This window comes from Desmodus rotundus, chromosome 3 (assembly GCF_022682495.2).
Source record: "Desmodus rotundus isolate HL8 chromosome 3, HLdesRot8A.1, whole genome shotgun sequence".
Taxonomy (NCBI): Eukaryota; Metazoa; Chordata; class Mammalia; order Chiroptera; family Phyllostomidae; genus Desmodus; species Desmodus rotundus.
In genome coordinates, this window is record NC_071389.1 from 63,125,445 (window position 1) to 63,151,192 (window position 25,748).

The window sequence follows — 25,748 nt, forward strand, 5'->3', positions numbered from 1 at the left end:
CAAGTATTTTGTTGTCTTTTTTTCTTAAAAACACTAGTCACTACAGGAGAGACAGGAATAAACCTTAGGAAAGTCAAAACAGTTGAATAGAGTAAATTGCTGTGGAATCCCTTTCTATTTCCAGAGTCACTGTAGGAAATGGTGGGGCTCATCATCACTCTACACTCAATGTTCTACATCAACTGCAGATGCCCTGATGACATTAACAGCAAGGGACAAACACAAATGAACTATGAGGTGATTCCCACTTCCGAGGGATTTAAATGAGCAAATGCAAGAAAGACACAATATGAAATATTGTGAACTGGGAATTAAGCCTAGACAGACAAACAAGTATCAGGTCAACAGGCCTTGTTAAGGAACATGAAGGACGACATACTTCACCTTAAAAGCAACAGAGGGCCATTGAAGAGTTTTAATAATGACAGATTAAAGTTTCAGAAAGATGACTTTGGATGCATTGTAGAGACTGGTTTAGAAAGGGAGAAAAAGAGATGGGGAGACTAGTTAAGAAAGCTCATGTGGTAATTCCAGGCAAGCAAAGATGGTGGCTTGAAATTAGGTATTACCTAAGTGGAGAAAGAATTAAGTGGATTGGCTTGGAGATTTTTAAGGGTTTGCTGACCAACTGGATTTAGAGAGTGAGAGAAAAAAGATTTTAAAATTAGTAATTTTTAGCTTAGGCAACTGGGAAGTTGGCAGAGCCAGCCATTTAGATTCAGAGAATTCAAAGGGTAAACCAAGATGCTACTTCTAAGGAGAGAGAGATTGGTCTGAATAAGTGGATGCACTTGGGACACATTTAGTAAGTAAAACTAGTTAAGACTTGGTAATTGCCTGGATGTGAGGTTTATATGGAAATAAAGGAGGCAGATTTCTGGCTTAAATCTGTGGATTGTCACTGTGGTAGATTGTATAATGGCCATAAATTCCTTTTAACCTGACATGTATAGTTCTTTGCAATGTGACTATGTCACTCCTCCCATGCAGGGAGGCTATTCCCTGCCAACCCCCATGCTGTAACCACCCCCCCACCCCGCCCATCAGGACTGCTCTTGGAATTTGCTTTGACAAATATTGTGAGGTGGAAGTAATATCTGATTTCTAAGGCTGGGCTTTAGGGGGCATTGCAGCTTCTGCTCTTCAGCACTGCCGTCCTGAGATGCCATGAAAAGAAGTTGGTCTGGCCTACTGGAGGATGAGAGGTCACTTGGAGAACCAAGCATGTCACCTTAGCTGACCTAAGCAACAACTAAAAATGAAGCCATCTTGGGCCTTTCAGTCCAGCTGACCTACTAGCACAACACAGCTGCATAAATGAGGCCAGAAGAAATCAACAAAGGAATTGCTCATTAGACCCACAGAATCATGAGATCATTATTTTAAGCCATTAAGTTTTGGGATGGTTTATAAAGCCATCGAATCTGAAACAGTCAGAGACAGGAAAATCAGAAGGCAACTTAAAATGTTATTCCTTTTTATCTTTGCATGGTGGCGAACTCAAATCACCTAATATTTGCAAAAGAAAAAAAAAAAAGAAAAAAGAAAAAACCTTGAGCAGAAAGTTTAGAGAGGGGTCCTTCCAATAATTTCTTAGGCACCAAATACTTGAATAATGGAGTACTGTAACACTAACTAGAGAAGTGAAGAATCCACCTCTGTGTGTGGTTACAAAAGCGACCAGGCAGGATCTTCAAACTCCTTGATAAAAGAAAAGCAAAGGTATTTAAAGAGGCCTTCGGTGTAGGCCCTAACTCCATCAAACCTTGGATAAGTCAGTTATATATACCAGATCTCCTAGGACAGGGGTGTCAAACTCATTTTCACCAGGGGCCACATCAGCCTTGTGGCTGTCTTCGAAGGGCTGAAATAATTTTAGGACCGTATAAATATAATTACTCCGTAACTGTTAAGGAGTTGAAATTACTTTCGGCCCTTTGAAGGCAACTGTGAGGCTGATGTGGCCCCTGGTGAAAATGAGTTTGACACCCCTGTCCTAGGAAAAAACTTTCCACCAGGCTCCGTAAGATTATCTGAAAAATTAAGCTGATAAAAGAAACGTGTGATCTCAGTAGAGTGCCTATTAAACAAATTTTATTCACATAGCAAAAAGATGGATTGCAAACTTTTTAGGAGAAATTAACCAATATTAATTTGTTCATAGGTGAATAGGAAAATAAGTCAAAATTAGCCTTTCCCATTCAAAGATTAAGGAAGCATCTGCTCTGTTACTGGAAAAAAAAAAAAAAAGAAAAGAAACACTGTAAAGAAAAAACAACTTGGTTAACACCGTCCGATTTTAAACAAGATGAAGACTATCATTTTGGAAAATCAATTTTAAAAATAAGGTATGCTCTAGTATAGAGCAGCTACTTTTACTGCAACAACGTTGTTTGAAAACAAAACACACAACACTGAAGTGCATCCAGGTATGTGAATGCTAGAGAACGGTGGTAAAAGGCTAACAGTGAATTAAGGGAACACTAATATGAACCCTTACAGAGAAAGAAGTACGTAGGAAGTGTAGCCTGCACCAAAGACCTGAGGGCTTTCCTTTAGGATTTGGGAACCTTGACACAGATAACAGTTTTATTTCGGCCCATTAAAAAGCAATTTTCATTCCTTCCCAAGATTTATTGCTTTTCCTCACCTCCCGCCCCGTGCACGTGTAATTTACAGATTGTTTTTAGCTGTAGAGCTGCAAGAGCCGATAAGTACTCAAGATATCTGAAGCCCGGAGAAAGAACCGTTAGAAACCAGGAGCGGGGAAGGATAAACATCAAAAGAGGAAGTAAGCCACGTCGCATTCCGGCCGCAGCAGTAGCTACGGAAACCCAGACCTTCCACCCATTTCAAATGTGGCTCTCAAACGGGTCCGAATGATCCGTTTTCCTAAACGCAATCCCTCCCACTCGCTCTGGGGCTACCGCGGAGGTGATCTCCACTCACCGCTTGAAGAACAGTTGCCAACAGCAACCGCAGCCCCAACGCCGGCCCAAGCCATCCACCCGGCCCTGCTGCCATCGCTACTACCTTCCGTAGGTCTCTGAGTGCTCAAAGGACCCCTCAGATATGGGAGTCCACTCCAGAGCCTGATCTAAAACAGGTTGCTAAAGAGCGGTTGCCATCAAATCTGTTAGTCTGCAGCAAGTGATTACCCAAGGGCATAGGGAAGTTAAAGGTGATCAAATATGTTTATATTTTATATAAACATAAAGTCGCGGGTCCTTTCGATAACCCATGTCAGGCACTTTCTTAAACTCCCCAATTACTTTTCTGGGCTTCTCCCTTTCATTCACGACATTTCCTTAAGCAGACAAGAAGCCCCGCCTTAGTCAGTTTTGGCCAGCCTCTTTCTCCAAATTTACCCAATCGAATGCCGTTTTGGTTGATGCCTATAGCCAAGGAAACCAACCGTCACACTAACCGAGAAGGAAGCCCTGGGATTCTTCGGTCCAATAAGCACAACCGAACGGGAACAGAGGGTGGAGTCTCTGGTTGCCGAGCAGCGTACGTGGATGCGTGCGCGTGGTGGCGGCGGGGGATGGGCGGGGAGGCGGGGCCGGGGGCGGCGCAGCCGCAGCCGCAGCACTGGCGGAGGAGCGCGCGGCCGTGAGCAAAGGAGGGAGGGAAGGAAGGAAAGGAGCGAGGCAGGCAGGCTGGCGGGCGCGGGGGTCGGTGACTGAGGCAATAGAAGGAGGCGAGATCCCGGCAGCCGTTCGCACTGTGTTGCAGCGCGGGCTTTTGGACGGATCGGCCGTCGAGTCGTCCGAGAAGAAGCAGGCACCGGCGGTGTTCGTGCTGGCGCCTGGGGGCGGGGGACTGGGGAGGTAGGAAGGGGGGTCGCTGCGGTGGTTTTCTCGCTGTCTCGCTCTCCTTGCCTTTCTGCCTTCTCCGTGGGCTCCTCCCGGCGTCTCCCTCGCCCCTGGGGCCCCGCTCCCCGCCCCCCGCGGTATGTCTTGATCCGGAGCAGCGGGTTTCATGGGGCTCCTCAGGATTATGATGCCGCCCAAGTTGCAGCTGCTGGCGGTGGTGGCCTTCGCGGTGGCGATGCTCTTCTTGGAGAACCAAATCCAGAAACTGGAGGAGTCCCGATCGAAGCTAGGTGAGGAGCAGAACCACTCCGGGCTCCGTGAGTGGTGTGGAAGGGGCCGGGCCCGGGAGGCGTTGCAACCCGAGCAAGTGGCGTTCGTTGGACCTGGGGTCTGGCTTGGAGGCAGGAGACTCAAAAGAGATTGTAGGGAGAACTGGGACTGGGGATATCGAGAGCACCAGCTCCAAGAACGGTGTGAATTAAACTTGAATGGTGTGCTGGGCTCGCGAGGTCACGGGACAGCTTGCAAGGTTGGGCTTTTTGGAGCCAAAAGGTTATCCCGAGATAGGCATTCCATGGGGAGAGAGCAAGGGAATACCGAACTCGGTGGGGAACGGGGGCTGCTGGAGGAGACAGAAACGCTCAGCCTGTGTGTTCTTTCAGAAGTCGTCCAGAAAACCCCGGCAATGTCAGGCGAGGGGTATTCTAATTTGAGATATGGGCACCTGGATACGGAATCTTTTGGGGATGGGGAGGTTCGCCAAGGGATAGATGCGCAGAAATGGAGGGAGGACCTAGGAATGATGGTGAGTAGAGAAATACACTGTAGTGAGTTGCACTCTTGTACTGGGTTCAGCAAGGGACCACAACAACTAACGGGAGAAATAGGAATAGGCTACCCAGTTAGGACAGGGATGCATATTAAACGCTTCAACAAGATACTGAAACGAGGCACCCAGGCTTTTAAATTGAATTTTAGTGGCGCTAAACTGATTAATATTTTGGGCTTAAGATAGGTTGATGTGAATTTAGAAGAGGAGGGAACGCTGAAGGGGAATTACTGAGATTTAAGTTTATGAAGAGAAAAGTAGGACCAATGAAAAAGTTAACCATATGCTTAAGTAAGGAGTTAACAGTGAGTGCTTACTTTAATGGATGAAGAGGTCTGAAGTACAAAAAGTGGGATAATGAAGTTGTGAAACACCAGAAAAATACATAGATTATACTTTCATAGTAGTAGGAACTTTGGCATCTGGGAGGAGCTCAGATGGGAAGGGGGTGTTAAAAGAATGTCAGTGATACATTTTGATTTAAAAATGTACTTGGCACTTAAAAATCAGCTCAACAGGCCAAACTTTGAATATGGAAAAGTAATGTAAAGTGTTTTTGTGCATATATTTTCACCTTAGCATCGTTTTAAGTACTTTTTGAGAAGCAAGCAATAAAATACTGGCAGCAGTATAATTTAGACTTAAGTAACAGCTAGATGATGTGGGTGATGATTAGTATTTAATACAAATATGTCAGAAAATAATTGTAGTGTTACCAATGGTAGCTGACAACTTGTTGTCTGGGTAGACTTTGCAAAGAGCCTTGGAGATATTTTAAAGAGCAGCCTATCAAAGAGCATCAAATCTAATTGAAGTGCAACTAAAGTTGAACATGAGCTAAGGATAATTCCAGTCCCCAGGTGTAGGGTAAAACTTACTCAGTACAGTTTTGAAGAGATGTCACATTTATTTATTATGATTTTATTAATGAGTCTTGTATGATGAAAAAATATTCACTCTAAATTTTGAAGGTTGGTCAATACATTCTTTAAAAAAATTTAATTGATTTTAGAGAGAGGAAGGAAGAGAGAGAAAGACATCAGTTTGTTCTAACACGTATTTATGCATTCATCGGTCGATTATTGTATGTGCCCTGACCTGGGACGGAACCCGTAACCTTAGCGTGTTGGGACAATGTGCCGACCAGCTGAGCTCCCCTGGCCAGCTCTTTGGATCCATTTTGCAGCACCCAGGGTCATATTCTGAACTCATTAGTAATCCAACTTAACAGAAAAAAAAAAGACTCTGAGAAATTTGAGTTATGTAAAAATTAAGATTTGTACTTTGTTGTATTGTTTTGTGGATTTCTTTGACATATTACAGTGGGTTAGGAAACTTCAATTTTTGAATGTTTCCTTGATCTCAAGCAGCGGGTGTCATGGGGCTTCATAATACCTGAAAGCAGTTTTCACTGGCACAACCTGACTGTTTTGAAAAAGAAAGTTACCTGAAGATGTAGGAAGCCACTAGAAAATAACGTGGGTTTGTGTGTGCGCGCAGTTGTTTTTTCTTTTTTTATTTTTTACAAGAAAGCAACCTTTACATTCCATCAGAAATAATAAGTATAGATCAAATTAAATCTCAAAAATGAGCCAAGTAAAGGAGCCTCAAATACAAAAACACTTAAATGAACGAATACTCTGGAGATGGAAAACTATGGCAAATACAATATATAACTATATCAGCAGTCTTTTGATTTAAAAAAGTCTTACGAAAGGCAGTATGAAACATGTTGCCAGTTAGTAATCTTCCTTAGGAAAGGAAGGCACAAGAAGGCATACTTTGACAACCAGACTCTGCACTAGGCACTTTCATAGGAATATTCTTATTTAATCTTCCAAGAACACTGTAGAAAGCTGTTTTTACAGATGCAGGAACAAGCTCAAAGATTATATAATTTGACCACATAGCTGATAAGTGTCAGAAGCAGTGTTGGAACCCAGGTATGACTGATTTCAAATCCAGTGTTCCTTTAGTTATACCAGGCTGCTTGGGACTTTATATTAACATTACTCTAAGATTTAGCAGTTTGAATAGAGTTTTTAAACTGTAATACCATGCTAATTGCATTTATTGCGAAGAATGAATATCATTCTGAGAAAATCCAATTTCTGACACAAAGGAATTGCTTTAGTGTAATGGCTGGCCCTTGTTTATATCTGTGTAATGAACATAATTATATTACCCAAGGAAGCAACTGAAATAGCTTATTTCTGCTGCGGGAAAGAAAAATCTGTGGTTGTTTTTTGTGAGTGTAAAATCACGATATTAAAAAGCATTTTTATTTTGGCATTGGAGAAACTATTAAGCATTTTTACTCTTAAAAGTAGCTTTCATTTATCTTTTCTATTGTAGAAGGTACCAAAGGATTGGATTGTCTGATAATGCCTTATACACTTTGATTTAAAAGTATTTTGATGGTGAAATCCCTAATAGAGCAATAGATATGTTCAAAACTTAGGTGCATTCACTGACTACTTGGTAAATTAAGTATATAAATAGGAAATCCTTAAAAACCTCATATCGTGTAACATAGTTTAAAAAAAAATGCATATGGGATTGTGGTATACATGTTACTCTGTATTTTGCTTCCCCACCCCCACCCCCCCCACCATTTAATACCATGGACATCTTTCCAGGCCCATATGTACAAATCCGACTTTTTCTGATAGCTGTGTAATATTGCATAGTTAGCATGAATCATAAATTCTTAAGCCATTATGCCAATTATGAACATTCAGTCTCTCCCCCTTCTCCGCACCCATCCTCTCTTGCTTTTCTATCATTTCTTTTCTTGGTATTATTACAAAGTGTTGTAAGAAATACCTTTATATGTCCATTTTACTCCTTGTATGTTGGTATCATTTTCAGTTGGATAAATTCTTCTATCTGTGGGATTGCTGGGACAAAGGATATATGCATTTTATAATTTAAGAGATTTAAAAAATGTGTTACTTTCCAAAAAATTTGTTTCCCAAAAAGTTAACAGTAATCTACACTGCCAACACACACTCACAAACACAACGCTAGAGGCGTTTAATTTTTGCCAGTCTGAAGCTGTGAAGTGATTGTTGTTGCATTAATTTACATTTCCTCAACTTTTTATCAGGTTGAACATCGTTTACTTGTTCATTTTCATTTGTCTGTTGGATAGTTTATCTTACCAATTTTTAGGTTTTTGTTTTACATATTAGAACTGGTAGTCCTTTATCTACCATGTTTTACATCTTGTTTTTCTTCAGGTCTCTTATTTACCCTGCGACCTAATGGTGCATTTTGTTTATATAGAACTTATAATATTTACAAAAATATATCAATTTAGGCAAATAGATTTCTTACGTTTAAGAAGACTTCTCCCAGCTGAGTAAATGTACAATTATGTACATTTTCTGCATCTTGTTACTGTATTTTATAATTTTATTTTTTACATTTAGCTCATTTAAGCGTTCATATGTTTATAGAGATTTACTGTAATTTCTCTCAGTGAATAGCTACTTATGGCAAATATTATGTTAATAAATAATCTTTTTCTCACTGTATATTAGGTTCTTTTACTTATATATTAAGTTTTTGTGTGTTCTTGGATCAGTTTGGGGCTCTATTCTTCTCCACTAATCAGAGATTCTTTAATGTTAGGGACCCATAGGTAGGTTTCCAGGCACCCATAAATTCCCTGAGATTGCACGCGTGGCTGTCATCAGATTGGCACAGGAGTATGAGATCCTGTTAAAGGCAAGAATCACTGATTTGTAGTAGATGGTTCCTATTTAATGCAGTGTGTTTTTTGTTGTTTTTAATATTACCAGATTACAATATGCAGCTTGTGAAATTCATCTAGGGTACAAGCATATTTGTGAAAAATTTTCTTTGGGTGTTACATAGAAAAAATTTCATTTTATTAAAATGTATACTTAATTTTCCTAATGAGTTATGGAGGATTACATGGAGTCAAAATGAAAAGATAGTTACTTTACTAGTTACTTAGCTGTTTATTTAGACCTGTGTGTGTCAGAATTTGTTGCCCTTTTTTTTTTTGGCAAAGGAGTTCTTTCTGAATCTAAGTGCACACCTGTTGCTAATGCTGGCTGTTGGACACTGGGATAAATCCTTTGTTAACATAAATATTAGAGTTATGTGCTTGATGATTTTATTTTCTATATAGCCTAAAAATTTAAAATAATATGTTGTTTATATGTTTAAAGTACCCTCACTTCTGTTTATAAATGCTATAGGACATAACCTTTTCAGTGAGGATAGTATTTCAGAATGGGTTATATAGCCATTTTCGTTGGTGAAAATTATGTTACTGTTCTTAAAACACTGCTAAACTAATGAACTAACAATTCTAGGGCTAAAGTTGAGACTGCTTTTTGAAATTTGCATTTAGTTTTTACAAGTGTATGAAACCATACAGTACCTCTAAGATATTCCCCAGCATGATAGATTACTTCTGAAATTGTTTGGAAACCTCACAGTAGTAACTGTGTAGTGGAGAACTTTGGATAATTGGAATGCAGTTATTCTAGAATTGCTCGTTGGTGCCTCACTTACGAGTCTTGGAGAGAATATCTAGTGCCATGGAGTTGCCTGGACAGTTATCTCAATTAAGGTATGTCGTTCTATCACTCGGAGAGCCCTCCAATAGCTTTTTGGTACATAGTGAAATTGAAATAATAATGAATATTCAAACACTGCTCTCCAGAAAAAGCACTTTAAGGGATGGACTTCATAATCATGGTTCACTATAGCCTTATTTACAAGTATGTATCCATCCACTTGGAACAGCATTTATGTACTCTGCCTTTCTGCCTGTTAACTATAGATTACTGGTAAACGCTTGTTGGGCCACTTGTAAAACTGATCCTATTCCCTCACCTGCTTAAAGACATGCTTCTAGAAGTTTTTCCTCATTTTCCTATAATCACTTCCACTCTTTCTGCTGGATTATTCTCATTAACATATGAATATGCTATTATTTCTCCAAACCAGAAGACAAAGTAATAATTTGTCTTGACCTATGAGCAATTTTCCATCTTTATTGTACTTGACCTGTCAACAGAACTTGACACAATTAACCACTTCCTCTTTTTTGATAGATTTTCTTCACTTGGCTCCCAAGATCTATACTCTTGGTTTTCTTCTCACATCACTGGTCACTTTCATCTCCTGTGTGAGATTCTTCTTTTCTCCTCAACCCCCTAATGTGAGAGTATCCCAGGGCTCAGTTCTCGGAACTCTTCTCTGTTTACTCTGCCTTAGTTGGTGATTTATATGCTGACAACTCCAAATACATATTTCTAATTCGGTTCTATTTCCTAATCATTGGACTGATGATGTAATTTAGCTGCCCACTTGAAATTTCCTTTGAGTAATTGGAAGACTTCTCAAACTCAATGTCCAAATGGATCCTCTGGTATTTCTGTCCACTGCCTCATCCCATCTAACCCTAACCCATTTTACCTTTGATTTTCCCCATCTCAGATGATGGCAGCCCCATCCATCTAATTGCTGGAGTTTTACTTAACTTTTCTTTGTCTCACCCTCTGCATCTAATGTCAGAAAAATCTTAGCTTTACCTTCAGAATATTTCTAGACTATGACTACTACTCAGCACTTTCTCTTTTGTCACCCTAATTCAAGACATCATCATCTCTCCCCAGATTACTCCGTGTTCTAAGTAGTCTGCCCTTTCCACACTCACCTCCCTGTAAACTATTCTTAATATAACAGCGACAGTAATACTTTTAAGATGTAAATCAAATCATGTCACATTTCTGCATGAAATTCTTTAGATAGAAGCCTCCTAATTACAGTAATGCTAGCTGCTTTTTAAAAACAAAGTCCACAATTTTATTGGTTAAACACATTAGATAACTTTTTAATTCCCATTCATCTATTAGGTGATCATTTTGGGATGACTTTCCTTTACCTGGGTGATTCAGGGTTTTGGGTACCTTTTGATACTTAGTCCTGCAATCCCCCCAGACTTCAGAGTTCTCTGCCGTCAGCCTGGGGAAGAAGCAAGACAGGGGTGAGGAGCTCCGTCCCACCTTCTAAGCTTCTTTGGCCCCTGTCACTGTCAGTTTATTGACTAGGACTAGTCACCATCTACATGCAAGGGGGGAGGCTGGGAAATGGGTTTTTAGCTGGTAGTCACTTATCAGTTAAACCTGGATGCTATGGAAGGGGTGGGCATATATGAATTTTTTGAATCCTTTTGAATAAATTATAAAATATATTTAGGCTTATTTTGTGACTCAGAATATAAACTTAGTAAATGTTCTGTGTGCATGTGAAAACGGATATTCTGTTGTTGGGAGTGGTATGCTGTAAATGTCATTTAGGTCCTGTTGGTTGGTGCAGTTGTTCCATTGTTCTATATCCTTGATTTTCTTTCTGCCTACTTGTCCCTTCAGTTACAGAGAGAGTGTCTTTGAAGTCTCTGGGGATAATTGTGAATTTATCTATTTCTCTTTGAAGTTTTGTTACTTTTTGCTACATGTATTTTGAAGTACTGCGATTAAGTGCATGACTGTTTAGGAATGTCATGTCTTGATTGATTCATCCTTTTTTAATATGAAACAACCCTCTTTACCCTTGGTAATATTCATTGCTCTGAAACCTACTTGGTCTGATATTGCTATAACTACTTTTGATTAGCATCAACATGGGTATCTTCTCATTTTTAAAACATTAACCTTTTTAATTTAAAGTAGATTTCTTATAGGTAGCATATATTGGGAGCTTCCATTTAATTTCACAATCTCCCTTGTAAATGGGGGTATTTAGAGCATGTACTTTTTTAAAAAAAAGTAAACAAAGTTTATTGACACTGTGATATTATGATGTATGCAAAAAACTAGAGTTCCAGAAACACTTTATAATTATTCTCCACATCTTCATTTGTCCCCACAGTGTTCTCTTGATGCTGAAGCAAAATGGAAAAAAAAAATGAGAAAACAAAAAATGAGAAGAACCTTTTCCATGTTTAAGTCACAAAAGAATGTAAAAAAATTTGGTGACTATTTCACTGATAGTTGAACAAAATTCTCCCTACTCTACATAACTTACAGGAAGAAAATGAAGTAAAGTCACAGTTCATCCTTCATAATCTCTTTGAAACATTTACTTTTAATATAATTATTTACATGGTTTTATTGTATTTCTTTTTCTGAATCAATGGATCAATATAACCCATTTGATCTAGTGTGTCATATAAGGCCACTGTCTCCTTGTTGATTTTCTGTCTGGAATATCTATCCTTTGAAGTCAATGGGGTGTTAAAATTCCCAACTATAACTCTAGTTTTCTGTCAATCCTCTCCCTTTATGTCCATCAAGATTTGCTTTACATATTCAGGTGCTATGTTGAGTGCATAAATGTTTACCAGGGTCATATCCTCTTGTTGGATTGTTCTCTTTATCATTGCATAGTGTGCTGCTTTGATTCTTACTATATATAGCCTTGGTTTTAAAGTCTATTTTGTTGGATATAAGCACTGCTATCCCAGCTTTTTTTCCTTTTCCATGTACATGAAATATCTTTCTCCATCCCTTTACTTTTAGTCTGTGTGTATATTTCTATCTGAGATGTGTCTCTTGGAGGCAGCATATATTGGGTCGTGTTTTCTAATCCATTCAGCTACCCTCTGTCCTTTAGTTGGAGCATTTAAGCCATTTACATTTAAGGTGATTATTGATAGATATGTATGTAGTGCCATTTTATTGAAACACTTTTACTGTTTTGTTTTTTTTTTTTCCTTTCTCCTTTTCTTCTTCTTAAAGCAAGCCCTTTAACATTTGTTGCATACTGGTTTGGCGTTAACAGACTCCTTTAGCTTTTTCTTGTCTGGGAAGCTCCATATTTCTCCTTTGATTTTAAATGATAACCTCAGTGGGTAAATAAAGGAGCCTTGGTTGTAGGTCCTTGCTTTCCATCACCTTGAATATTTCACACCACTCCCTTCTGGCCTGAACCGTTTCTGTTGAGTGATCAGATGACAGTCTAATTGGTGCTCCCTTGTATGTAACTACCTGCTTTTCTCTTGCAGCTGTTAGGATTCTCTCCTTGTCTTTAAGCCTTGTCATTTTAATTATGATATTTCTTGGTGTAAGCCTCTTTAGGTCCAGCTTGTTTGGGAATCTCTGAGCTCCCTGGACTTGTGTATCTTTTTCCTTCACCAGATCAGTTAAGTTTTCAGTTATTATTTCTTCAAATAGGTTCTTGATCTGTTGCTTACACTCTTCTCCTTCGGAAGTTCCCATGATGCAGATATTGTTACGCTTCATGTTCTCCAAGATGTTTCTTAAGCTCTCCTCATTTTTTAAAGTTCTTTTTTCTTTTTGCTGCTCTGCCTGATTGTTTTTTCTACTGTGTCTTCTAAAACACTGATTTAATCCTCTGCTTCATCTAATCTACTGTTTATTCCTTCCAGTGTATTATTTATCTCAGGTATCGCATTCTTTATTTCTGACTGATCCATTTTTATGATTTTTATGTTTTTTATCGTGCTGTTTAATGTCCTTGTAAAAATTACTCCAAAGTCTCTTATCTGATAAATAGCTCACCTCCATTTCATCTAGCTCTTCTAAAAATTTTTTTGTTCTTTCATTTGGGGTCTGTTTCTTTGTCTCCTCATTTTGGCTGCCTTAGATGGTAAACTAATCAACCATCAAAATGATCAGCTGGTAATCTAATCTGTCTGTAATCAGCACTCAGGCTTAAGCACCACAGGGTGGAGCAGAGTAATTGGGGGGGGGGAAGGGGGGGGCAGGTCTGTTGCTTCCCCTCAGGCTGTTGCCAGTTAGAGGGGAGTGCTCTGTCTGGGATAGATGGCTCCTGCAGTATGGGGAATGTCTTAGCACATGGTTCCTGGTGGCTGTTCCTTCAGTTCTTTTCCCAGGGCCACCAGCCCAAGACTCTCTTGAAGTGTCTCTAGTCCACTCTGCCCTTCTTTTGCTGGCATCCAGGGTAAGTGGCTGCAAATGAAATTTTGTGCTTTGGCCCTTTAAGAGGCTCTCTGCATCTCCTGCCGTCTCTCCCTGGCTGACAGAAACACAGCTGGATGTTATCTGGGTTCCTTCCAGCTCTGGTGCTTTAGCTGAGGAGCCCAGCTTGGGATTTAGACTGCACACTTCCCCGGGGAACCTCCCGGCCGCTGAAATATCCCTCTTGGCACTTCAGCTGCCGCCAGTGGCCCAGCCAGCTCTCTTGCATCTCCTTTGCGCTCCCTACCAGTCGTGTTGTGGTGAAGTGTTTTCTTCTGTGTGTTTGTGGTTATAAGGCTTCTCTCCAGCTAGTGTTCAGTTGGTTATTCAAGATGATTTCTCTAGAATTTAGTTGTAATTCCAGCTTGGTCCTGGGAGGAGGTTAGTGTAGCTTCCACTTACTCCTCTGCCATCTTGGATCACTTATGGTTAGGTTTTTATCTCTTGAGTTTTCGTTAACTTTCTGTTAGTTTCATCTGTTCCCTTTTTCTCTTTTTCTGCCTTCTTTAGGATTAAGAGTAGTTTTACATTACATTTTATCTCATTTGATGACTTATTAGCAGTGCTCTTGTGTTTTTTTGTGGTTGCTTTAGGGTTAATGGCATACATTATAGTTCTTAATGTATAGTATAGAAACGTTAATCATTATGCTTCCATTTACTTTCTCCTGGCTTTTTTTTTGTTAATATACGTTTTATTTCTACATACAAGTCCTGCATACATTGTTGTTGTTTTTGTTTTAAGCACTCAGTTATCTTTCAAAGAGACTTAAAACATTTTAAAGTACTTTATTTTTATTTTTTATATTTTGAAAGATTTTCTCTATTTACATTTAGAGAGAGGGGGCTGGAGGAAGAATGACGGGGAGAGAAGCATCAATGTGTGAGAGATACAGTGATCGGTGCCCCCAACAGGGGACCTGGCCTGCAACCCAGGCATGTGCCCTGACTGGGAATTGAACCAATGACCCTTTGGTTCACAGGCCAGCACTCAATCCACTGAGCCACACCAGCCAGGGCTAAAGTATTTTATATTTACTTATACATATTCCATTTTAATGCTCGTTTCTTTGCACAGACACAGCTCTCCATCCGGTACAATTTTCCTTCAACTTGAAGGATTACTTTTAAAGTTATTTATATGGAAAGTCTGCTGGTGATGAATTCTTTACACTTTTGAATGTCTGAAAATATCTTCATTGGCTTTAGTGTTGAGAGATATTTTTTCTGGGTATAGAATTCTAGGTTGACATTTTTCTTTTAGTACTTTAAAGATGCTGTTCCATTGTTTTTTGTTTTGTGTTGTTTCTGGTGTTCATTCTGTATTACCTGCTTACAAGCAAATTTATGATGAAAACCAAACCAAACAAACCACCCTACATACTTCTGAAAAGAGTGACATTTCCTCATGAGAAGCCTGAGATGGGTCCTTCAGGAGGTGTTCCAGAAGAAGACATTATTATCGTAGGAGATGGTACAGCACCATGCATGTCATTGCCCCTGGAGACGGTGGGAGAAGACATGGGGGTAGAAGACAGAGATACTGATAGTTCTGGCTCTGTGTAGGCCTAGGCTGATGTGTACGTTTGTGTTTTATTTTTTAAAAATGTTATTTATTTATTTAGGGAGGGAGAAAGAGAGAGAAAAAACATCAATGTGAGAGAGAAACATTGTTCACTTTCCTCTAGCAAGTGCCCCAACAGGGTACTGAACCCACAAACTAGGCATGTGCCCGGACTGGGAGCTGAACTGGCAACCTTTTACTTTGTGGGACAACACCTAACCAGTTGAGCCACACTGGTCAGGGCTGTGTCTTATTTTTAATATAACAGCTTAAAAACTAAAAACTAAAAAATGTTAAAAAAAAAAACTTAACAAGGATATAAAGAAAGAAGTCTTTTTGTAGAGCTGTGTACAATGTGTTTGTGTTTTAAGCTGTTTTTTTCAAAAGGGTTAAAAAGTTAAAAAAACTGGAAAGTTTATAAAGTAAAAAATGTACACTAACCTAAGGTCAGTTCGTTATTGAAAAAGAGAAAACAAATTTTTTTCCAGATTAGTGTAGCCTACGTGCACGGTGTTTATGTAGTCCACAGTAGTACACAGTAGTGTCATAGGCCTTCACGTTCACTGACTTCTCACTCAGAGCGACTTCCAGTCCTGCAAGCTCCATTCGTAGTAAGTACCCTTTACAGGTATATCATTTAAAAGCTTTGATACTCTATTTATACTGTACCTTTTCTGTCATTAGCTATGTTTAGATACATGTGAATACTTACACTGAACATTGTGTCACAGTTGCCCGCAGTATTCAGTACAGGTTGTAGTTTTACAGGCTAGGGGAATATGCTATACTATATAGCCAACGAACCACCTAGGTTTGTGTAAATGCTATCTGTGATGTTCGCACACTGGTGAAATTGCCTAAGAATGGGTTTCCTAGAACGTACCCCCGTTAAGCGATGCCTGACTGTATTATAGTGTATTTTTCAGACCATAAGACGCACCTAGGTTTTAGAGGAGGAAAACAGGGAAAAAAATTTTGAAGCAAAAAATGTGGTAAAATATTTAATAACATAAATAACAATATTTCAACAATGTAAATGTAAGCCAGATTCAGACTGTAAGACGCACCCCCATTTTCCACCTAAATTTGCAGTGGGGAATGCATCCTATAGTCTGAAAAATACAGTAGTTACCAGATCTTCAACTTTGCATAATGTAATTCTTGCTAAAAGTACGTAGGTTGTACTGAACCTATGGATATTATATAAAGTGTCAGGGACAACCCTTTTTAATTTGAATTGTTGGATCCTCTCTTTGGAAGATAGTGGTTTGAAAAACTGCAAATTGATTTGGTACTTGTGTAGCAATTTAAAACTGGACTTATCTGTGTCTCTATGGTCAATTAATATTCAACAAAGGGAGCAGAAGCATAAATGAGTAAAAACAACCTCTTCAACAAATGGTGTTGGGAGATCTGGACAGCTAGCTACATGCAAAAAAATGAAACTCAGCCACCAACGTCAACCATACACAAAAATGAACTCAAGATGGATAAAAAACTTAAATACAAGTCATGACACCATAGAAGCCCTACAGGAGAACAGAGGCAGGAAAATCGCAGATAATCCACACAGCAATATGTTCACCCATATGTCCCCTAGAGCAAGGGACATAAACGAAAGAACAAATGGGATCTCATCAAAATAAAAAGCTTCTGCACGGCTAAAGAAAACATCAGCAAAATGAAAAGGGACCCAACCACATGGGAATATATATTTGCTAATGATACCTCAGACAAGGGTTTGATGTCCAAAATATAAAAAGAACTCACACCAGTAAGACAAACAGTCCAATTAAAAAATGGGCAAAGGACCTGAACAAACACTTCTCCAAGGAGGATGTCCAGAGGGCGCAGAGACATATGAAAGGATGCTCAGCATCATTAACTATCAGACAGATGCAAATTAAAACCACAATGAGATACCACTTCACACCAGTCAGAATGACCATCATAAATCAAACAAGTACTGGCAAGGTTGTGGAGAAAAGGGAACCCTAGTACACGGTGGGAGTGTAGACTGGTGCAACCACTGTGGAAAACAGTATGGAATTTCCTCAGAAAACTAAAAATGGAACTGCCTTATGACCCAGCAATTTCATTGCTGGAATTATACCCTAAGAGCCCTGAAACACCGATCCAAAAGAACCTAAGCACCCCAATATTCATAGCAGTACGATTTACAATAGCCAAGGGTTGGAAGCAGCCTAAGTGCCCATCAGTAAATGAATGGATCAAAAACCATGGTACATTTATGGCACAGTGGAATACTTCGCAGCAGAAAGAAGAAAAAGGAGCTCATACCCTTTGCAACAGCATGGATGGAACGAGAGCATTATGCTAAGTGAAGTAACCCAGGCAGTGAAAGATAAATACCATATGATCTCACCTATAATTGGATCCTAATCAACAAAACAAGAGAGCAAAACAGAACCAGAAACGGGGAAATAAAGAACAAACTGACAGTAACCAGAAGGGAATGGGGAGGGGGATAATGGGAGAAGGAAGGGGAAGAGTCAGCAGGGCACATTTATAAGGGACCCATGGACAAAGATAACGCGAGGGGAGGGTGGTGGCGGGGAGCCACAGAAAGGATTGAATGTGGGAGGTGGGGTTGGGTATGGCAGGGGAGAGTAATGGGGGGAAATGGGGACAACTGTAATTGAACAGCAATTAAACTGGATTTAGAGGGAAAGTGATTCCTATTTGAAAGTTAGGAATTACCCATTACTATTACCTTATATTTTTCCATTAATATATATTATTTATAACTTTTTGACATAACTAGAAATAAGTGATTTGTACTGTTAAGCACATAGGAATGAGTTTAGGGAAGCATCAGCTACTGTCTTGGCCGGGAAAGAGGAACTCTGTTGGAAAATCCTTAAATTTTGTTCAGTATGTTTATCAATTTCAAGCTTAGTGTCTGTGTCTATGTGGGTGCAGAGTAGCTGTTGGCATATTTCTACTTACAAGTTACGTTTAAGCTGAGCTTAATGAATGTATTATTATTCAGAAGTGTTTTGGTTTCATTGATAACATACTCCTTGTACGGATTCCCTTTATGCTTCGAAGCAAAATAGTATAGGAAATGGGCTGATCAATCTAGTGTATTTTTTTCTGGTAAATACATCAGTAGGTGTTCATATCTGAGTCTTCATACTTGTCTTTAGACAGTGGGTTCTGTATTTTTTTATTACTGTTGTGCTTTAAAAATAATGCCTTATTAAAGTATACCTGTTACTTTAATTAATAGTTACTTTAAAAAAATGAAGTTTAAAAAAATGTAACTGCACAGACTAAACATTATAACTAAAATCTTACTGCAGAAGTGAATTTTTATTTGGCCTTCAATAAACAGACTTGTCTCACCCTGTTTTCATTCCTTTGAAGAGCTTTGTGATTAATTAGGACTTTCTGTGGTTCTTTTCATTTCTAAGGTGTGGTATCTTAAGTATTGCCCTGGCTGGGTATCTGAGTTGGTTAGAGCGTCATCCCAATACACCAAGGTTGTGGGTTGGATCCTTGGTCAGGGTGCATACGAGAAACAGCTAATGAATGCGTAAATAAGTGGACCAACGAAGTCGATGTTTCTCTCTCTCCTCCCCTCTCTTCCTTTACCCCTGCTCCCTCTCCTCCTCCTCCCTTCCCCCTCAAATCAATCAATAAAAATTAAGAAAAATTAAAATATCTTAAATATTAAGTGATAAGAAATGTAATATTTTGAGTATAGGGAGGAATGTTGGAGCTTTGAGTGAATTGAGTTGTTGGATTAAAATAAAATCAGTAAAGGTTTCCTTCACTCTTGTAATTGACTTAGTTGATTAAGTGCATGTCAGACTGAAACTAGTTGAGCCATCAGTTTCGACACTAAGATTCTTTATCTGATATGCTTGAGAAATTTGTGATGATTTTGTATTTGGATTTAGGAAGCTGCCTCCAATTGCCAGCATTTCTTAAAAATTTCAGCGTAATTTCATTGCTTTTTAACAAAACACACCCATCTCTTTAAAGTGTTGCATGTTTCAGGTCTGCAGAAAACTAACTTAGCTAATTTGTTTCCTCTGTAGAAGAACTGATTAGAAAGACTGGCTTCATGTGATTGATCCTATGATGTACTTTGGTAAGACAGCTTCTTCATTTTGTTAAATAGGATAGAATAGAAAAAACCACTCACTGTTCTCTAGAATAAATTTGGTACCTTCCTTTCATTGAAGGTAAGAAGAAAACAAGCAAATAAACTTCTGATGATATTTCAGTTTCTCAAACTAGGTTTCTCAGGAGGACGAGGGCTGTGTGTGTGCCTCGCTCCTGAACCCGCGCCTTGTCAGCGATAGTCAGACTGTGGAGGAGCCCGTCCAGGAGTGACTGTTGCTGAGATTCCGCGTGTGCCCTTCTTGTTTTGTCCTAGACTGGAACTCCTGACTAATTTCGCCTGTGACTAGTTAAAGTCCAGATCTTCCTCACGACCACTCTGACTTCCCTTTGGTCTTTTTTACTTGTTTGGAATATTTTCCTCCTTCACCCATGTTTCTTAAATGAGTATTTTGCTTTTCCTACTAATGGCAATCCATCATGACCTCTGAACCTGCACCTGTAACAGACCTTAATAACTAACCATTGTTGAATACTTATTGTGTAGTGGGCATATTTAAATGTTTTACATGTGTAACTCTATTTATAAATGATGCTTATTTTTCTGTCCTCAGAGAGTTACTGGGAAAGTCAGAAGGTCATCAGAAGATATAGGGAATGTGAAAATGTAAACTGTAAAAACTACAATTATAAGTTTTTAATAGTATACTAGTGATAGTAGTATATCTACTTGCTCTTTGCTGCTGCTGCCTTTTTGGTTTAATGTAGTCTAGAGTTTACATTTCTTGCTATGCTCACCTCATAGGATCACTTGTCTGATAAGTGTTTAGATAAATCAAATGATGATGTTACATGAGTTATAAATTTGACACTATGATTAGCTGTTTCTTTTCTTTCTTAGGAAGGAGTTAAAATCACTGGCAACGAATACTATTGTTTGCCCCTAAAGACAGAGATCTATTTATTTTTATATAAATTATCAGAAAGCCCTGGCTTTTTAAAATGTCTGAACTTCTTCACTCTTTTCTACTAATCCTTGCCAACTTGGCATTTTAAGGGTTGAGTATTATAAAATGCAAGTTAAATTGGAATTGTGATGGGGAATTTCTGCTCAGGTGCATACATGTACAAAATGACTCCTTCGCTTCTGAATACAATTTTTAAAGCACTAATGATAGTCGTGTTAGTGAAGGAGGAGGAACCCACACCTGTTTCTTCAGTTTGGAAAAAGTTTTCTGTGGTAGTTCCTTTACTGCCAGTTTTCCTGCAGTGATTCATTGTCATATTCTCAGAGGGGGAAAATGTGTTCTGTACTCTGCATTTTAACTTAGGAATTTCAACATTAAAAAGTTTTTCTCACTCAGATATAGAATGGAATAGGTTGTACTTTTAGAATTATTCTTGGGATTATGAGAATCTCAAAGAATAGAATTCTTGAATCTTACACAGCTTCAAAGGCTTCTTAAATCAGGTGAGCAGTTGTTTGTCGGTCTGCAATCAGAGAATTTGGTAGGCCGGAATGATAGGGACTGTGGGAGATCGGCTGTGTTGTGATCCCCTCTTTCATCATACATTATTGCTACTTCTGTTGCTGTACACAGTTTCATGAAAGAGCAGTAATTTGACTTAGATATTACAACTTTTTATGTTTGTGAGTAACTTAGTTTTCCTAATTAGCAGTAAAAATATGTTGAATGTGATGCTGCATTAGTTGAGAGTTCTATTTATGTGCACTTCAGTTGTACCTTTGAGACTTTTCTTAATTCTTTTTTTGGTGAGTTTACCAGTCTGTAATTGATGACAGAATTGAAGAACTGCATGAATCTTTTACATTTCACCTAACCTTCCTCTCCCCTCATATGGAGTGAGTACCCCATAGCTGGAGACTGTGTCTTAATTTTCATTGGGGTTCCAGAAATGTAAGCATATATGAGTCTGGGCCTTGGGGAATTACCACCTAGGAGAAAATTATCAAGGGACCCCATAATTTCCTCATTTATACTAACATTGGAAGAGTGGGCCTTTTTTTTTCTATTTAAGCAGTGTCTTAGGACACCATTCCCTCCCATTCTCCTCCGCCTTGAATTACCAATTTAATTTCAAAGCTTTCACCTGCCTTTCTAACCAAGTATGCAAGTTTTTTGTGTGTTCTTGCATGAATTATTAATCTCCTAAACACCAAACATTGAGTATTTATTTGTTCTATCTACTTAAGTGCTTATGGTAATATTGGCTCTTGTAGGAGAGATGTTACGAGAGATGAGGCAAAGAGGTAAGGAAGAGAGTTTTTTTCAAACATTAAATCATAAAAGAAAAACAGTGCATTGAATGAATGCATTTTGGGAATGACCAAACAGTTAATAGGGAAAAATAATTTTCCTGTCTCTAAAAATAATGGTCTTTGAGGTAGTTATAAAAATGACTTAGTAAAAATAGTTGGCTATTTTATAGTCTCTGTAAATGGAATTCTATGTTATGTTATAGCCAGTTTTGAGATTTTTGTCGTACTTAAATGGTGTTCAGTGTTGTTAAAAGTTTGCAGTTGACATTCTAATTGGAATTATACATTTTTTACACTTAAGCATTTTAATCCTGTCTTTCATGAAAAATTGCTGAGATTTACAGATGTATGTGTAATACAGAATGCATGAAAAGGGCAGAATGAACTAGGAAAAGAAGTTAAATATTTGTGTAGATATTAAATAATTGCCATTTTAAAGTCGTTAGCCCATTTTGTTTTGGGGAGGCATTAAAACACTAAATACAGATGTCTGTAGATTATCTTTTCAACTACAATGAGATACAGCACTTTGTCACCTTTTATGTACGGAGCCAGGGAAAGCACATTCCATACTTGAATGTCGGTCACAGAATAAAAAAATGAAGTGGGAAAGTCTTGTTAATTTAAATTTAACATTAAACCTAAAATAAAATTGCCAAAGCAAAAATTAAAGATAGTTTTGAGGAGAGCTGTTATCTTTTTTATTTTTAACCATTGCTCTGGTTACCCACTTACAGTACGTAAGATTTCACATAGTTAATGTGGTCCATTTATTTTATGTCAAAGCAATAGCAACCAAAATCTTGCCTGGAGATTTAAAAAATCCCGAATAAATAAAGTGATGCATAAAAGTCATATAACATTTTATTTTAGGCTAGGGTCATGATAAAAATGTATTTGTGATTTATAAGCCTAAAATTATAAATAGTAATACCGGTCAATCTTTTCCACTTTCTGTATAGAACAGCATTAGTAATAGGAAATAAGTAGGATAGTTACTAAAAGCATGTGCATGGTCAGACATGGGAAATGAGAACTCTCTTAAAGGGAGAAGACAGAAGAAGGCAGGAAAGTGCAACAAGCTAAAGTTAATGTGGTGAACCTGTCTTCCTTAACTGTTTCTGAGTACAGTCCCGAAGAAGGTAACAATTATGATGTGCTTATAACATAAGAGACAAAAATACTTGTCAAAGTAGTTGCCTTAAAAAAGTTACACATTTAAAAAATATAGTTGCTAAAAATATTTTGGGACTCTTCACGGAATGGTTTCAGAACATTTAAAGCTACACAAGATTATTTTTATTTCTTTATAGCCATAGTTTAAAATTATAATTAAAATTTAAATTTAAAAGCAATTATAGAATATTTTGAAAAAGAGGAAAGAAAAAGTAATCCTTATTTCATGTACTAAAAATCCCATTCTTGCGAAGTTTTTTTCATAGAGGTTACTTACAGGTGATTATAATATTTTATCTCTTCAGTTAACATCAGATCATAAAAACTTTCATAGGTTGCTACTATAATAGCTAACGTAACAGTGGAATAATAAACCCTCTCTTTGAGGAGGGGAAGTAGGAGCCTTTAAATAGGGTTTCAGCTTTTTATTATGGTAAACTGTGAAGCAACCACTTGGACTGATTTTGTTTCATTAGCTGTAATATTCTATAATTTTTACAGCAACCTGTATGTTTCAGAATCTTCTCAGTTGGACTAAAATTAAAGATTCCAATCCAGAATGCATTTGACTTTATTCTGCTTCCTCCTGGGTTTTATCTAGAGCTGATCCAGTTTTTGTGAGGGTTTAAACTTTTATAATTTTAGGGATCCTTTTAAAAAATATAAAATCATGTCCAGGGCTTTGGAAGGGGCCCGAGCCAAGTGAATGGCCCATAACATTGAACTTGATTAGCATCACGGTGTAAATGCGACTGTGATTTTTTATCCTTCTGATGCTTCAAGATACTCAATGTTCAAAAAGGAAAATGCTCTTTGATGTGCTATTGAGTCTTTTTTGTTTAAAACAAGTTATTTATACTTATCTTTACATCCATGTGTTTCTCTCTATATATATTTACATTCTAGCCCTCTTAATTGCGAATATTTGTTTGTGAAATATTGAGATGACGTTATAAAGCATGGCTAATACTGGAGATAACTGCTTGGGTCTAGGGAGCAGATACTTGATACCTTTTCTCCCTTAATTTTTACCAATTTAGTGAGTATGTAAGGGAATCAGATGGAGATCAGAATTTTAATCGGGTAGAGCTAAATTGGAAAAATTGGCTTAGATGTGTAGCCACAGTGGCCTTCTCAGTACTTCATCTCTGGGTAAGATTTATCTAGTGCCAGTCGCTGCACTGATCAACTGCAGGCCCCTCTATAGGACCAGAATGTGGTCTTTTAAGCACACAGCACAGAGCAGAAGGAATGTGGGCATCTGCAGGTAAGACTGGCTCTAAATGAAAAAGAATCTATGAGACACTGAACACAGTGTGCCTGGTTTTATCTCCCAAAGTCAGTAGTCAGAGAAGTCAACCCTTGATTCTCCCACTCCCCAACTGGATGATTTAAAAACACCAACAACAGGGTATTAAGACTATTAACTGTTTGTCACAGTATTTTTCTAGACAGTACCTGGCTTTTCAGTTTGGTTTATGGTATTTTTCTCATTGATAGGGATGAACAATTTTCATCATTACCATTTTGACATTTTTCTTTAAGGGCAAGAGTTAAGTTTAACTCTTTAGGAAAAGTAAATGTTTCCTTTCACATTTATTTTAGGGTACAGACTAGCAGCAGCCATGTACAACAATCAGTTGTAAAAAGGTGCTTCCATTCCTACCAGTTCTGTGGCCTCCTTTACCTGATCAGTTTGCCGTGAGTTTGTTTTTGTTGTGGGAGAATTAATTTGTTTGAGCTGAATTATGTCAGGATGACTTAGAAGAGAGTTACAGTATGTTGTCCCACAAAAAAAGCAGACTAAATTTTATTTATATTTTACTCCATGTGTGTGTTTGTGTTTTCTCTTTGTGGAATACGGAATCAGATTCATACTGTTAGGATCTTTGGAGCCATGGTATTCATTCTTAGTTATTTGTTGGAATCACCTCCGAAATGCTGGTGCCTGGGTCCCACCCTCCAAAGATTGATTTCACCGATTTGGGGTGTGACCTGAGTCTCAGTTCCCTAAGTTAGGGGTCCTCGGCCTGTTAGGAACCAGGCCATAATGGAAGCTTGATCTTTGCCTCCTGCCCCCACCCCCACCCCCACCCCCACTCCTCTCGTGGGAAAACTGGTCCCTGGTGCCAAAAAGATTGGAGCCTGCTGCCCTAGGGTATTCTCTTGCACGGCTAAGGTTGAAAGCCTTGGTTCTAGAGACTAAGACTGAACCTGTTGAGTTCAAACACACAGTAATGTTTTCTTACTAGCTCCTAAAAATTTTTGTGATAGTTCCAAGACTAATGCATCGTGAATATTTTAAATTATGTTTTTGAGTTTACTTTGGTCACTGTATAAAATGAGCATTGTTAATGCTATTATATTTTGAAAGTTTTTTATTTTAACCAAATTTGGCTAAAAGACCAAAAGGCTTTACAATTAACTGCCTTTAGTAGTGAGCTATTATTTTCTTCAAAATATAAGAAGTTACAAGATAGGTAGAGAAATACTCTTTTCTTGGTTAGCTACATAATTTATATAATTTAGGGGGATGAATAAAATCTCAGTCCATTTCCTGCTAGCCATAATTTCTTTACGAGGTATTTTGTAAATCCACCATTTACATTCTAGTCAGTTTTCTTTTATTTTTAAAACTGTAAGAGATTTTGAAGTTGCATGTGCATATATTATTAAAATAGATTCATTACTTTAATAACTACTGTTTACTAAATTTGCATGTTTAATAGCTTCTTTTTTTTAAGATTTTATTTATTTATTTGTAGAGGGGATGGGAAGAAGAAGGAGAGGGAAAGAAACATCAGCCTGTGAGAGAAACTTCGATCAGTTACCTCTCACGTGCCCCCAATCACGGACCTGGCCTGCAACCCAGGCCTGTGCCCTGACTGGGAATTGTACTGGCGACCTTTAGGTTTGCAGGTCTGCACTCAGTCCACTGAACCACACCAACCAGGGCTAATAGCTTCTTCATGTGACTTGGCCTATTAGTTTTAAATTCAGTAGGC

At 38.3% G+C, this 25,748-nt stretch overlaps 2 protein-coding genes across 3 annotated transcripts in view; one reads left to right on the forward strand and one right to left on the reverse strand.

The window, feature by feature from the left end:
* Window positions 1–3,087, reverse strand: part of SELENOF (selenoprotein F) — a 43,188-nt gene extending 40,101 nt beyond the window's left edge. Inside the window, exon 1 of the mRNA XM_024565446.3 lies at window positions 2,950–3,087. Within this exon, the coding sequence (XP_024421214.2) occupies window positions 2,950–3,024 (75 nt within the window). The 5' untranslated portion in view covers window positions 3,025–3,087. The remainder of the gene's footprint in view (window positions 1–2,949) is intronic.
* Window positions 3,088–3,579: 492 nt separating this feature from the next.
* The window catches only part of HS2ST1 (heparan sulfate 2-O-sulfotransferase 1), a 153,967-nt gene continuing 131,798 nt past the window's right edge, over window positions 3,580–25,748 (forward strand). For both annotated transcript variants that reach the window (XM_024565517.3, XM_024565518.4), the window contains exon 1: window positions 3,580–4,105. In XM_024565517.3, the coding sequence (XP_024421285.1) occupies window positions 3,982–4,105 (124 nt within the window). In that variant the 5' untranslated portion in view covers window positions 3,580–3,981. The remainder of the gene's footprint in view (window positions 4,106–25,748) is intronic.